This window comes from Adiantum capillus-veneris, chromosome 6 (assembly GCF_014529385.1).
Source record: "Adiantum capillus-veneris isolate H3 chromosome 6, ASM1452938v2, whole genome shotgun sequence".
NCBI classification, from domain to species: domain Eukaryota; kingdom Viridiplantae; phylum Streptophyta; class Polypodiopsida; order Polypodiales; family Pteridaceae; genus Adiantum; species Adiantum capillus-veneris.
In genome coordinates this window covers 120,636,120-120,649,330 of record NC_140936.1, presented here as the reverse complement: position 1 = coordinate 120,649,330, position 13,211 = coordinate 120,636,120, and the positions used below count along the sequence as shown (strand labels likewise).

Here is a 13,211-nt window from a genome sequence, read left to right as displayed (position 1 = left end):
TTGGGCAACAGCAACAGCTGAGGGGATAAAAATGAAATGAATGCATCGGACTGAAGTGCTCACTTTGTGGAGCGCGTTGGTCTTTTCAGATCAGTGATCGGAGTCCCGGCCACAAAGATATTAGCCGTTAAAGATTCACCAAGGGCCGGCTCCGTACCAGTTCGGTCTGCTCGATTGGAGTGCCATCTCGAAGTATTTGTCTTTTTCCGGGTTTTGGAATGCAAATATTGCGAGGAAAGGCCAACACTACCTTGGCCGGAATGTATATGAAATGCTGTGCTTGACAATGCCTTAGCCGATATGTACGCCAAATGTGGTGTACTTCTCGTAAAGTACAAAAAAGTGCTTGAAGAGCTTCGTGTTCGGAATGTGACCACTTGGAATGCATTGACTGCGGGATTTATCCCAAGGTGAGAGAATCCATGATGAGATTGTTAGACGGGGCTGCTTAAGAAAGTTGATGAGCCTCGTGATGCTTTCTAAAGTCGATATGTATGCCAATGGGGTTCCCTTTAAGGGTAAGAAAGAAGCCAAGGGGCTAGGCCGCCCAAGGGAATGGCCAAAAGGCCGCCCGAGGTCACCCTAACATAATAGGGGAGGTGTGAACAAAAGAAAAAAAAAACGAGGCATGGCGTGATCAGTGGCGAGCGGCGCAGAGCAAGGGGAGGAGCTCGTAGCGAGCCAGGGGAGGCTCAGACACCGCCGACCAAGAAGCGAAACTGCATCAGCTCGTAATCGCACAGGGTTTCAATCCAGATCCCGGCGGATTTGGTGCGACTCGACCCGCGGCTGCCACGTCATCAAAAAGCCGTTCCCATTAGCGATATCGTTGATGGGATGGCAAGCAAATTTTTTTAGCGAGGCAACCTAGAACAAGAGGAGAAGGAAAACGAGGTCACGAAGGGAGTTTGGCAAGGGCGGAAGGGAGAACAGGGAGGAAGCAACGGCTCTCTCTCTCTCTCTCTCTCTCTCTCTCTCTCTCTCTCTCTCTCTCTCTCTCTCTCTCTCTCTCTCTCTCTCTCATGCTTGAGAGCAAGTCGAGGAGGAGAAGGAGGTAACCTCGGCTTGACGAAGGAGACCGGAGTCAGGAATACTCTATGAGAGTAGGGCATGCAAAGAAGTTGGAGGGAGAAGAGGCTCGCCATCTTCGCTCTCGACCTCAAGGAGGAGAATCCCTCTTTCTCTCTCTCTCTGTCTCTCGGGCATATAAAGCTAAGTGTTCGAGGAAGGCAGAAGGGTAATAGAGGAGAGAACAAAGAAGAACGGAGGAAGCTTTTCTCGCTCTCAGACAGAAGGCAAAGGCTATCTCTCTCGCTCTCGGCTCATCGTTGGCTATTACAAAGCATCGAGAGGCAAGGCAAAGGCTATCTCTCTCACTCTCAACATCAAGCAGAAAAAGAAATATCTCTCTTTATCCCTCTTTGACGACACAATAGGCAATTCAAGGAGTTGGAGTAGAAGTTGTAGTAGCTGAAGCCGGAACCGGAGTCTAAGCAAAGATAAAAGCAGAAGTTTGGAACTTACTGATGGTAATTGAAGTAGTGAGCAGAATTTAAGATTGTAGAATCTAAGGGCAGATGAAGTATATAAAACGACAGGAGGGATTTTTCGTCACCGTCATTCATTAGAGATTGAATTAGCAATTTGTTAAGTCCGGTGTCGTTAACGGCCCGGTTAATCCTATAAACGGGAGCCTAAACTCCTAGTCAGCAGCTGATCCAAGTGACGGTGCTGTTAACAGCCCGCCTTGGCTAAGGACCAAGTTGTACTCAAGGTAATATTCAATTAATTGATGATTGCGGTGGTTGTCAGTGTCTGTTGTTCTTGTTCTCTCTCTTTCACACCTCCCACAGCCAGAGGCCCGGCGCCTGCTCGACTTACGTAGCGAACACAAATCCCCCGACACTGGTACGGAACCGGGCCCTGGTGAATCTTTGACGGCTAATATCTTGGCGGCCGGGACTCAGATCACTGATCTGAAAAGACCGACGCGCTCCACAAAGTGAGCGCTTCAGTCCGATGCATTCATTTCATTTTTATCCCCTCAGCTCTGCTGTTGCCCAATCCGGCACAGATCTGCGATCGACTTGAACTTTAAATTGCCATAACTTCTTCATCGTAGCTCCAATCGACGAGCTGTAAAGACAAGCCGATAGAACACATCGAGCACTGCAGTTCTAGGACACAATACCCCATTCATGTTCACTTCAAGCATAACACTTTTTAGCATCATTAAGGCATGTTTTGGCCCTTTCAGCCACATCTGGCATACATTAATCATTACACTTGTCCTGTTAACAAGCCCTCATCACTGACCATTAATCAAGTAGGCCTTCAATAAGCTTGATCTGCATCTTCTTGGCATATTTCTTAGCATGGGAGCGGAGCTGCACGACATCCACCCCCTCTGAACCTGCACAGCCTCCGGTCTGTGCCAACTGTACTTCAATCTGCATCTGCTATAGTTTTAGCTCTTTGCCATCATCGGACTCACGCAACTGGTAAACATATGAAAAATAAACTAAGGCTTACACCCTATCATCAATGTTCTAGCTTAATCATTAGGTAGCTGCCATCAATGTCATGCCGCTCCGCTCCCATGACAAGAAAATGAGCAAAGGAATGTTGATCAAGAGTATTTGAATCCTGCATGGTTAATCAACAGTTATAAGGGCTTGCTAACAAACCAATTTATAAGCTGAAAGTGTGCCAGATGCAGCTCTAAAGGGTCAGAAGATGCCTTGGCAATGCTAAACAATGAGTATTCTTGAAGTGAGCATAGCTGAGATTTTATTAATCCAAGTTGAAGTACTCAAAAATCTCTACATGCCTATCTTTACGGCTCGTCAATCAGAGCTACGGGTAAGAAGTTATGACAGTTTTACGTTGAGTCCGTAGCAGATCTGTACCAGATTGGGCAACTGCAACTAAGGGGACAAAAATGAACTGAATGCATGGTCTTGAAGTGCTCACTTTGTGGAGCGCGTCTGCCTTTTCAGATCAGTGATCAGAGTCCCGGTCGCCAAGATATTAGCCGTTAAAGATTCACCGGGGGCCGGCTCCGAACCAGTTCGGTCCGCTCGATCGGAGTGCCATCTCGGATTTTTATAGCCTCAACAGGGTTTGTATGCATTTTATGCAGCTTAAGAGGTCTACAGGGATTTACGGCTCGTCAGACAAAGTTCCGCTTGATCAAATAATAAGGCTTGAGCCGATGACAATTGTCGACACTGCTAGCTGGGTAATTTTGGCATTATTCCGGATGCTGATATGGGCAGTAAAATTCGCGATGTTATTGTCAGTTTAGGGCTTATAAGAGCATTGCCGAGGATGGCTGGCGTGCATGCCTAATATGGTGTCGTTACGAAGACACAAAAAGTGCTTGAAGGGTTTCGTGTTTGGAATGTGATCTCTTGGAATGCATTGACTGCGGGACTACTCGAGGAAGTTATCGTGCTTGGCAATGTGCTTTGTTCGACAAGTGCATGCAAGGTGTGGTTCCTAACAAGGGCCAAGGGTTTCCCAAGGCAAGGCCGCCCATTTAAGGCATGGCCGGGTGCCCACTCAAGCTAATAAGGCCGCCCGATGAGGCACAAGGCCGTCCAATGAAGTAAAACAAAAACCGCCCGCCCAATGGGGAAAATAAGGGCAAGTGGGAAGCTATAAAAAAAAAAGAGAGAGGGGAAAAAGGCATGGCGTAGAAGCCAGTAGCGAGGAGAAGCTGCGCAGGAAGGAGAAGAACGTAGCGGCCTGCACAAGGCTTAGAAGCGGGCGAGCATGAAACGAAAGTGTCTCAGAAGCCCATGGCGAAGCTTTTTGGTGTTGTCTCCGCCGCAAACGGCACTGTCCGAAAAACGGCTGCCACGTCACCAAAAAGCCATTCCCATTAGCGATATCGCTAATGGGATGGCGGGCAATATTTTTTTTCCATGCAACCTAGAACAACAGGAGGGGTTGTTGAAGAGATAACGAGGAGAAGCATAACAAGGAGGAAAAAGGCAAGGAGGGTTCGAAGGAGGAAAGCTCGGAGGCTCTCGCTTGCTCGCTCTCATCCTCGAAGGTAGCTAAGTGGGGACGGGCACAGCAAGAGTTGAAGGAGGGAACGAGGGCAAGAAGAAGAAAACGAAGGCGAGGAAGGCTTGCAGCAAAAGAGGAAAGAGCTCCCTCTCTCTCGCTCTTATCCTCGGAGCAAGCAAAGATTGTTCTCTCTCTCTCTCTCTCTCTCTCTCTCTCTCTCTCTCTCTCTCTCTCTCTCTCTCTCTCTCTCTCTCTCTCTCTCTCTCTCTCTCATGCTCGGCAAGTTAAACAAGGCAAGGTTTCTCTCTCGCGTGCTTGAGAAGGAGAGGAGCTCGGAGTTGCTGCATGAAGGTGGCATGAGCTGGGAAGAGGGAAAAACAAGGCAGGTCAGACAAGTGTAGCGGCCAAGCAAGGTCAAAGCTTCGGACAGCAATTGAAGAGCATAATTAAAGCTTGCGGAATCCAAGGGCAATTGAAGCAGATTAAACGACATGAAAAATTTTCCTTCATGGTCATCGGTCTAAAGATTAATTAATAGTCCTATTAAGCCCCGGTGTCGTTAACGACCCGGTTAAATTGTTAGGGAGCTTAAACTCCTATTTATCAGTTCGTCCAAGTGTTGGTGCTGCTAACAGCCCGCCTTGGCTACCGATTACATTGTACTCACAGTTCGAATTGATTAATTGAAGACTACGGTGATTGCCAAAGCCAAAGCATCTGTTTTTTCTTGTTCTCTCTCACACCTCCCACAACCATAGGACCGGCGCCTGCCCGGCTCACGTTTCGAACACATATCCCACGACAACGGTCTTTGAGGAAGACAATATTTTTTCCACTTACTTTACATGGAATGAGTATGTTCATGTTTTTGTGTTGGAAGTGGTTTCAAGAGTTTTCAACCATGGAGATTCTTGAAGAAGAAAGAAGCATGACTCTAGAGGAAGTTGAAGCATCGAAGGAGCCACTAAAGATTTTGTCGCTTTCGCTGCGGCCCAAAAAAGAAGGCTTTGAAGTTTGCAGACCTTTATGAAGTTCAAGTACCGCACGAGCCACACATCAGAGTGGGCCGGCGAAGAGTCCCTTCCAGGTTTCCGGATATTATTGGCGATCTCCCTCGACGCCATCAGTTCGGTACCAGTACCTCACTTTGAAAAGGAGGGGATGTCACGTGACACATCCAACCCTATGTGTCCGTGGACAAGCTACAGCACGACAAGGGTTCAGTCAATCCAGTCACTCTAGATTTAGAAGTGATCTGGCACTTTTGCGAGTCTATTTGTAGACGGTGCATGCCCAGACACTTAGTGTAGATGCATATCCTCTGCTGCACACAGCATGATCATCAGTATTCCCATCAAAATCCATCAGCTTCCTTCAGGGGAATTTTCCAGTGCATTTAGCCTATTTTACCTATTTTTGACATTTTTCACTTATTATTTTTAAGTGACTATTGTTGGAAAGTAGATAGGGCAAATTGAGTAAGTTTGTATATAAGCAAACCTTGACTAGCACTAACAGGCAGAAGAGGCAGCAGGAGCTCCACCGCTCAACAGGCAACTTCTCAAGCAAGACCCCCTTGGTGGTTCCCCCTCCAAGCAAGAAGATCCATCAACCTAGCGTTTTCTCCAACAAGCAAGCCTAGCGTTTTTGGAAATCATCGCCACAAACATCTGCCCCTTGGCTTTTCCATCCTCATCGAGCCTCAGCCTAGCGTTTTCCTTCAAGCAAGAAGTCCTCGCTAGCATCACACAAGCCTAGCATTTTTTATCCCACATCGCCCAATTCTGGCCTAGCGTTTTTCAGCAATGAAGCAACCTCAGTTTCAATCATAAAGACCATCAGTTTTCAGCCTACAAGAAGTGCAGTTTTTCAGCCATAAAGACCAGCAGAAAATCAGTGTTTTCAACAAGCCAAATCAGCGTTTTTCCGCCGCAACAGAATTCAGCCATTAGCGTTTTTGGACAGCAGTAGAAGGACCTCAGATTTCAGCCCATAGCGTTTTTGGACAGCAAATAAAAGGTTGCAGATTTCAGCCCTTAGGTCGGTTTCGCCATCACCGTCATCGACACCGACATAGCCTAAACTTGCATCAGTCACATGCATCATCATTGTACCAGTTTGTGCAATCAATAGTAGACCACTCTTGCCGACGAGAGTGGGGCCTTCGGAGGAGGGTTTTACAACGTCTCTGGTGTCGTATCTCTCTTCTCTCTCTATCTCTCAGTCTCATACACTTGCACGCACAGTGTCCATTCACTTTGTTTGTGATCATAGCATTCTCTCATTAAGAACGGAAGGCTCTCCCTTCCATAAGAACAAAAGGAACCTTGAGCACAGTTCGGAGCACTCATCTTGAGCAAAGCTCAAACATTCATTCCGCTGCACCTAACACAGCAGTATCCCTGAAATCCAAAGAAAAATCAATGACTCTATTCCATCCAGGTAGTTTGTGACAAAGGAGCAGAGTAACTCCCCTCTTGTGCAGTCCTATCTGCACCATATTCAACCCTCCACGAGATCTTTTGGAGTAGACGCAGCTAAACCGAAAGCCTCAAGGTAAAGCTCCAAAATCTGAGGAGTATCTGCTAGGCCCTCCTCCTCCATCCGCTTCGCATCCAATGCCGGATAGTTCTTCAATTTCACTAAGAACCGTTGAATCACTTTACCTTTCACTTTTCTTTCCTTGTGTGCCAAAATCTGTTCTGAAACAAGTATCTTCTCACTCTCTTCCACTTCGGGTTGCTCATCAGGCTCCCCATCAACTAGTGATGGATATTTTTCTATGCCTGGGCCATGGAGCAGGACCAGACAAGAAAAACCAAGCAAAGACAAAAAGAAAAACTCCCAACCCAAGCCCACACAAGGAACTATGGCTGGAGATGTGCTGCTAAAATATGCTGCCAAGGAATGTGCAATGCAGTCTCGGTGCCAGATTGTATCAATGATTATCCACGAACATGATCACTTAATAGTTCAGCAAAAAGGAAGAGAGAGCATGTTGTCTTTAGTTTGAAAGAGAGAGACGAAAATCGAGACGAGAACGAGATATTGTGAAATTATTGAGCAATTTGAATAGTGAAAATATTGTTTTTACAGCAAGCTTTACAAAACTTATCTTTGGCTTCAAAAACTTTCGTCAATGCAGTTTCGTAGGCTTCCACTTTGCTTGAAGGTATCAGGGCTTACACCCTATAGGGCAGCGCAGGTATTTGGCTTACACCCCATAGGGCAGCGCGATGACTCCTCTCTCTCTCTCTCTCTCTCTCTCTCTCTCTCTCTCTCTCTCTCTCTCTCTCTCACAACAGCCTCATGGCAAATTTTCTCTCTCTCAACTTCGATGGCTTGCAACCCTTCAGCAGTCCTTGGTCGGCAGCAGTATAAGGATCTTCTAAGCCCTCTCGGCTTTCTTGCATGCTCACAAGGCCCACATGGCCTGCATTGGCCTGCATACCGCTACTCTCTCAGGCCTCGGCATGTAGCAAAAGTCTCTCGCTACGACCTCCAAAAGGCCCTCATCTCATTCTCAAGCTAATCAACTCTCTATGCAACCCCTTCTTGACCAGGCCCTCGCAGCACTACAGCAAAGCCACATTTCCCTTTGCTTGGCTCGGCACCCAAATGGCAGTACAAATCACTCTCTCTATCAACACTCTCCAATGCCTACAGAGAGAATCACTCTCTCCCCTCAATTCTATGGAGAGGCGGCAAAGCCAGAAAATGACCCTTGCTCCACCTTGTCATCATGGCCATACTCGGGCTCTCTCCTCTCCGGTAGTGGCTCCTGCTCTTGGCATCTCTCTCCTTTGCCAACAAAGGGGAGCCCTCTCTCGCTCTTCGAGTCATTGTAGAGAGCGAGCTCTCATTCCTCTCTTTTGCAGCCTCCCTCTCGTCTCTGTCACCGCTTGCAACAGCCCTTGGCCTCGCTCGCATGGCTTGCCCTCGGTGGTGTCTCTCCAATTGACAACCCCCTTGCTCATGGTGACTCTGTTGGCACCTCCCAACTCTAGGCCATTCTCTTGCGCGCCCCTGTAACCCGCGGTGCCTCCTCGATAGATCGACACACCTCCCTCAGGCCACCCCTCGTGGGATTATAAAAAAAACATACTAAAAATACCCATTTTGTTTATTCAATCAAACTCTTCCAAGCTCCCATTCACACCAATCTTGCGGCAGCTCTCTCTCTCTCTCTCTCTCTCTCTCTCTCTCTCTCTCTCTCTCTCTCTCTCTCTCTCTCTCTCTCTCTCTCTCTTCACGGATGCACACACACATAGGGGAATCCCTCAGCCTATTGCGACCCCCCCTCGGCCATTATGGTCCTCTTGTTCTCGGCAGCCTCGACATGGTTCAAAAACAGTGCATATGGCTATCTCATCATGCTCAGTTCCCTTCCTCTGGACAGCTTCAGCATGCTCCCCACAACACATTAAACAAACATATTAAAGCACATTTTTTATATTTGTGACAAAGGCTTCTCCGAACTCCCTTTGACAAACACACACATTCTTGCACTCACACACTCGCATAATACGATAAAGTCACACACGATATGCAAAAAAAAAAAAAAAAGCGGCGGTGAGTAAACAACAGAGCATCATCTGCATACACCAAAGATGGAGAGAAAGGGACTCTCTCTCTCTCTCTCTCTCTCTCTCTCTCTCTCTCTCTCTTACCTCGTTGATGCTGTTTTTGAGGTCTTCATCAAGCACTGGCTCGTCGAGCTGTGGAGGGGGGGAAGAAGAGGTGGGTTTCCTTTTGGCAAATGTGCGAGGGGACGCTTGAAGGGAACGCTTGCTCGTGAGCGAAGTAAAAACAGGTGAAGGGGAGCTCAATAACGAAGAAGAAGCGAGGGCAGCCGTAGAGAGGAGAGCACGACCAGCAGCAAGGTTGTTGCAGCACAACAGACTCATCTTGCAAATAATAAGTTTATCCAAAGATTGCTTCTTTAGTTTGTTGGCGCTGCCGTTAAGGCAGGGTCTAAGGGGAGGAAAGCTGTCCCCATGACCATAGCGGCTTTAGCCAATCAAAATTTGGCATGAGGGGTTTGTTTTTTTTAGGTGGACTGCATGCAGAGAAATTGCTATTTTTTGTTGGGGCGCGGTGGCTTCAGTACTAATGGTGTTTTTTGGGGCTGTTGTTTCATTCCTGTAGCGCGTGCTCTCTCTCTCTCTCTCTCTCTCTCTCTCTCTCTCTCTCTCTCTCTCTCTCACACACACACACACACACACACACATACACACACACAATGGTGTTGCGCAAGGCTGGGTATCTACAAAAGCTGACACTAGTTTCGATACGCAGGATCCAAATTCTAGGTATGTGGAATGTGTTGTGTTGCAGGTATTCCTTTGTGTATGCCTCGATTTGAAATATCAACCTCCAAATTAAATGTAAGAAGGTCAGTATAGACACCAACAGCTTTCGGGAGGGCAAGTATGCTTGGATAATACAGAGAGGTTCTTGCCGGTAACGGTAATGTATTACTTGCGATCGCCCATCTTCGTAAACACTGACACTCGCTTCAGCTCATTGCCTAGGAGATGCATCAATTAGGCATGTGCAGTAAATGGCAACACAGCAAGGACCAGCAGCAAAATACAGAGGAAGGGCATAGGGGGAGGCGGAGGGGTGGCAACACCAACTAATAAAAGGATCTTTTTCTTGGAAAAAAAACCAGCACCAAATCAGCCAACACTCCAGCGTCTAAGACTGTCGAAACACCAAGGGTTGTGATACCATGTTAGAATAGACAGTGGAAGATGCAACGAAGACAAAAAAAGACTTTCGGTCTGGCAACCACCTTGACTCCAAGTTGGCTCAACTTCGAAAGAATCCTCTACACTCGAGAACAGTGCTCCGCATCTTGTGAGGTTCCCCTCTATAAAGCGAGGTTGGAGTTAATCAGGGTATAGGACGCAGAAGCCATAAGCGAGGTTGCCCTCTATAAAGCGAGGTCGGAGACAAGAAGGGTAAAGGACAAAAAATTCATAAGTGAGGTTCCATAGCCTTACGTACGCAAATCAGCCTTGCATTGGAGAAAATGCCAAAAAAAAGAACAACAAGATTCTCCTCATTCAATCAAGTCCAAAACAGCACCAGATCAGCCTATACTCCAGCGTTGAAGATTGTTGAGACACCCAGGGTTGTGATACCATGTCAAAATAGGCAATTGAAGATGTAATGAAGACGAAGAAATTAGTCTTCTGATTGGGTGAGTGCCTTGACTTCAATCTGGCTTAACTATTAGAATATCCTCTAGTACTCAAGAACAGTGCTTCGCATCCTGAATCCTCCACAAGGTTTCCCTTTGTAAAGAGAGATCGCGGTAAACAAAGGTATGAGCAGGAAAAGTTCTAAAGGAGGTTCCACAGACTCCACGTACTCAAATCAACCTCGACTTGAAAAAAAACAACAAGCTTCTTCTCTCTCAATCAAGTTCAAACATGAACCAGATCAGTCTACTCTTGAACATTATAATAAACAAAGGTAAGAGATGGGAAAGTTGTAAGCGAGGTTCTACAATCTCTATATATCCAAATCAGCCCCGAATTGGAGAAAATGCACAAAAAAAAACATCGAGCTTTTTCTCTCTCAATCAAGACGAAAATGGTACCAGATTAGCCCACACTCGAGTATCCAAAGTTGTCGATACACCAAGGATTGTGATACTAGGTTAGAATAGGCGGTAGGAGATGCAATGACACAAAGAAAGGCTTAATATCAGATGAATAACTCGACTTCCTGATTTGTGTCAGCTTCAAGAGGATCCTCGAACACTTGAGAAGAGCGCTCTATATCTTGAATCCTCTATTAGATTCCTCTTTGTACAGAGGTGGGGGTAAACAAGTATTAAAGACGGGGAAGTCGTAAGTGAGCGTCCATAACCTCCATACACCCAAATTAGCCTGAAATTGGAGAAGACATTGTTAAAAAAAGGCAAGCTTCTTCTCTTTGAATCAAGTCTATACCTCACCAAATTAGTAAACACTTGAGCGTCCAAGACTCTTGAGACAACAAGAATTGTGATAGCATGTCAAAATAGGCGGTAGAAGATGCAATGAAGACAAAGAAAGGCTTCTGATCCGATAAACACCGATTTGGTTCAATGTTGAGAGGATCCTCTAGCGCTTGAGGAAATGCTCTGCATTCTCAATCCTCCACACAAGCACCCAAGGCTATCGAGACACCCAAGATTGTGAAACCATGTCAGAATAGGCAATGGAAGATGCATTAAAAACAAAGAAAGGCTTACGACTGATAACATTGTGATTCCGATTTGGCTAAATTTTGAGAGATTCCTATAGCAACTGAGATCAATGCTTCGTACCATGAATCCTCCACGAGATTCCCCTCTGTAAAGTGAGATTAGGGTAAAGGATAGGAAAGTCATAAGCGGGGGTCCATAGCCTCATATACACAAATCAACCTTGCATTGGAGAAAACACCCGAAAAAAGAACAACAAGCTTCTCCTCTCTCAACCAAGTTAAAATGGCACCATATCAGCCTCTACTCCAGCATCCAAGGCTCTCAAGACACCAAGGTCTTTGATACCATGTTAGAATAGGCTGTGAGAGATGCAATACAAATTCCTCCAAAAGCTCACTTTCTATTGTAAGACAAGGGAAGCTAGAGCTTAAGAGTCCACCACCCAACCACCCATATAGGCAAGCCCCTGGCCCTTTGCCCTAGTTGGACTCCCCATTCCACACCGCCTAGCCCGGCCCTGCCCTTGTCTAGTCCGGCCTTGCCGGTGTCCTGACATTACTCCCCCCTTAAAGAAGAGTTTTCATCCTCGAAAACAAAAGTGTGGAACTTCTTCGTAAGAACACTAATGTTTTCCCAAGTGGCATCCTTCATGGATCCAGCTTTTTGGTTGACCTGAACACGATTCCATAGGAGGTTCAATGAAACCAAGAGTAACATCTTGATTTTCCACATTGTTGTCCGTTTGCAACCAGCTTGTGTTACCGATTCCTATCATATGTGTAGACTCCATTTAGAACACCCATGAGTATTCAAAACGAGTTATCACACAAGGATGTACCCTAAAGAGTACCTCTTTTCACTTTTCATGAAATTAACTTGCTAATATACTCATTAGCCACGTTTAAGTCATTGACTTGTTTTCCAATTTGAGTAGTAAACAACCCCACCATCACTAGTGTTCAAGGTTGAGAACTTGATTTATACATGAAGAAACTACACCTAATCGCAACCATGCTTTAATCTTTATAAGCAAACTCCAAGTAGAGCAATAAATGCTTACTAATTGGATCGCGTGGTGTTAACGTATGCACTTGCATATCCTTTAGCACAAGATTACACTTTGTAACCTGCATATCCCCTTGGATAAGTGACAGTATTGTGGTGCGTTTCCCCCACGGTTTACAGCCAGTCTTTCCAGATGGCTGGTAAATGGGAATGACAATATCATACCACATTGCTGAGGAATCAACAATTGGACGAATAACCATCGTGGTTAACTTGAAAGATCTACAAGCATCCAAACCGAGCCATGACCTCTATTGGTGATTGATGGAGTGACGAGTAAACTCATGGAGATACTGCACATAGAGTGCAAAAAAAATGCTTCATAAGCAACAACTTTAGGAATATGTCTGCCGTTCCAAATCAGCCTTTGCTGTTAGGGCCCATAACACCTAGTGTGCGTTCATTTAGCTAAGAACAGATCCGAACCTGGATATCCATGGTAATCCTTGCCAATACTTATGGAAAATGTGATGCATCTAGCACATATTAAAATGGAATGTACATAATTCTAAAAAGAAAATAAATACTTTCAGTTGCAATCTTGTGCAAGCCTTGTTGAAACCGTATGAACCATAATAAAAGGTGAAACATTGACCACTTCTAGGTTCAAACAATGAAACTTTTTTAGTAACAACTTAGAGCCTTGCTATATGTATAAACAACCATCTGTAATGTTGTTTAGTAGTACTTGTACGTGAACAAGTCATGCTAAGTATTAGGAGCACAATTTCTGGCCATTGAAATTGCTCTTGATACGTCGTGCTACAAATGGTATAGAAAATTGATTAGACCAGCACTTAGGGACTTTGTCGTGACACATACTTGATATAGTGCGCGCCAGTGTCGGTCCCAAAGACTCATATCCTCCACATGTGGAATATGTCTCATGTAAGAATGTCTGAAAAAAGAACATTCTTTAAGTACA

General features: G+C 45.7%; 1 protein-coding gene across 2 annotated transcripts in view; it reads right to left on the bottom strand.

Annotated features, from left to right (window-relative positions):
• Window positions 1–9,005, bottom strand: part of LOC147456180 (uncharacterized) — a 56,846-nt gene extending 47,841 nt beyond the window's left edge. The window contains exon 1 of one of the 2 annotated variants that reach the window (XM_086514728.1): window positions 8,688–9,005. In XM_086514728.1, the coding sequence (XP_086370854.1) occupies window positions 8,688–8,924 (237 nt within the window). In that variant the 5' untranslated portion in view covers window positions 8,925–9,005. The remainder of the gene's footprint in view (window positions 1–8,687) is intronic. The other variant, XM_086514729.1, reaches the window with a different exon arrangement.
• Between the last annotated feature and the right edge of the window lie 4,206 nt (window positions 9,006–13,211).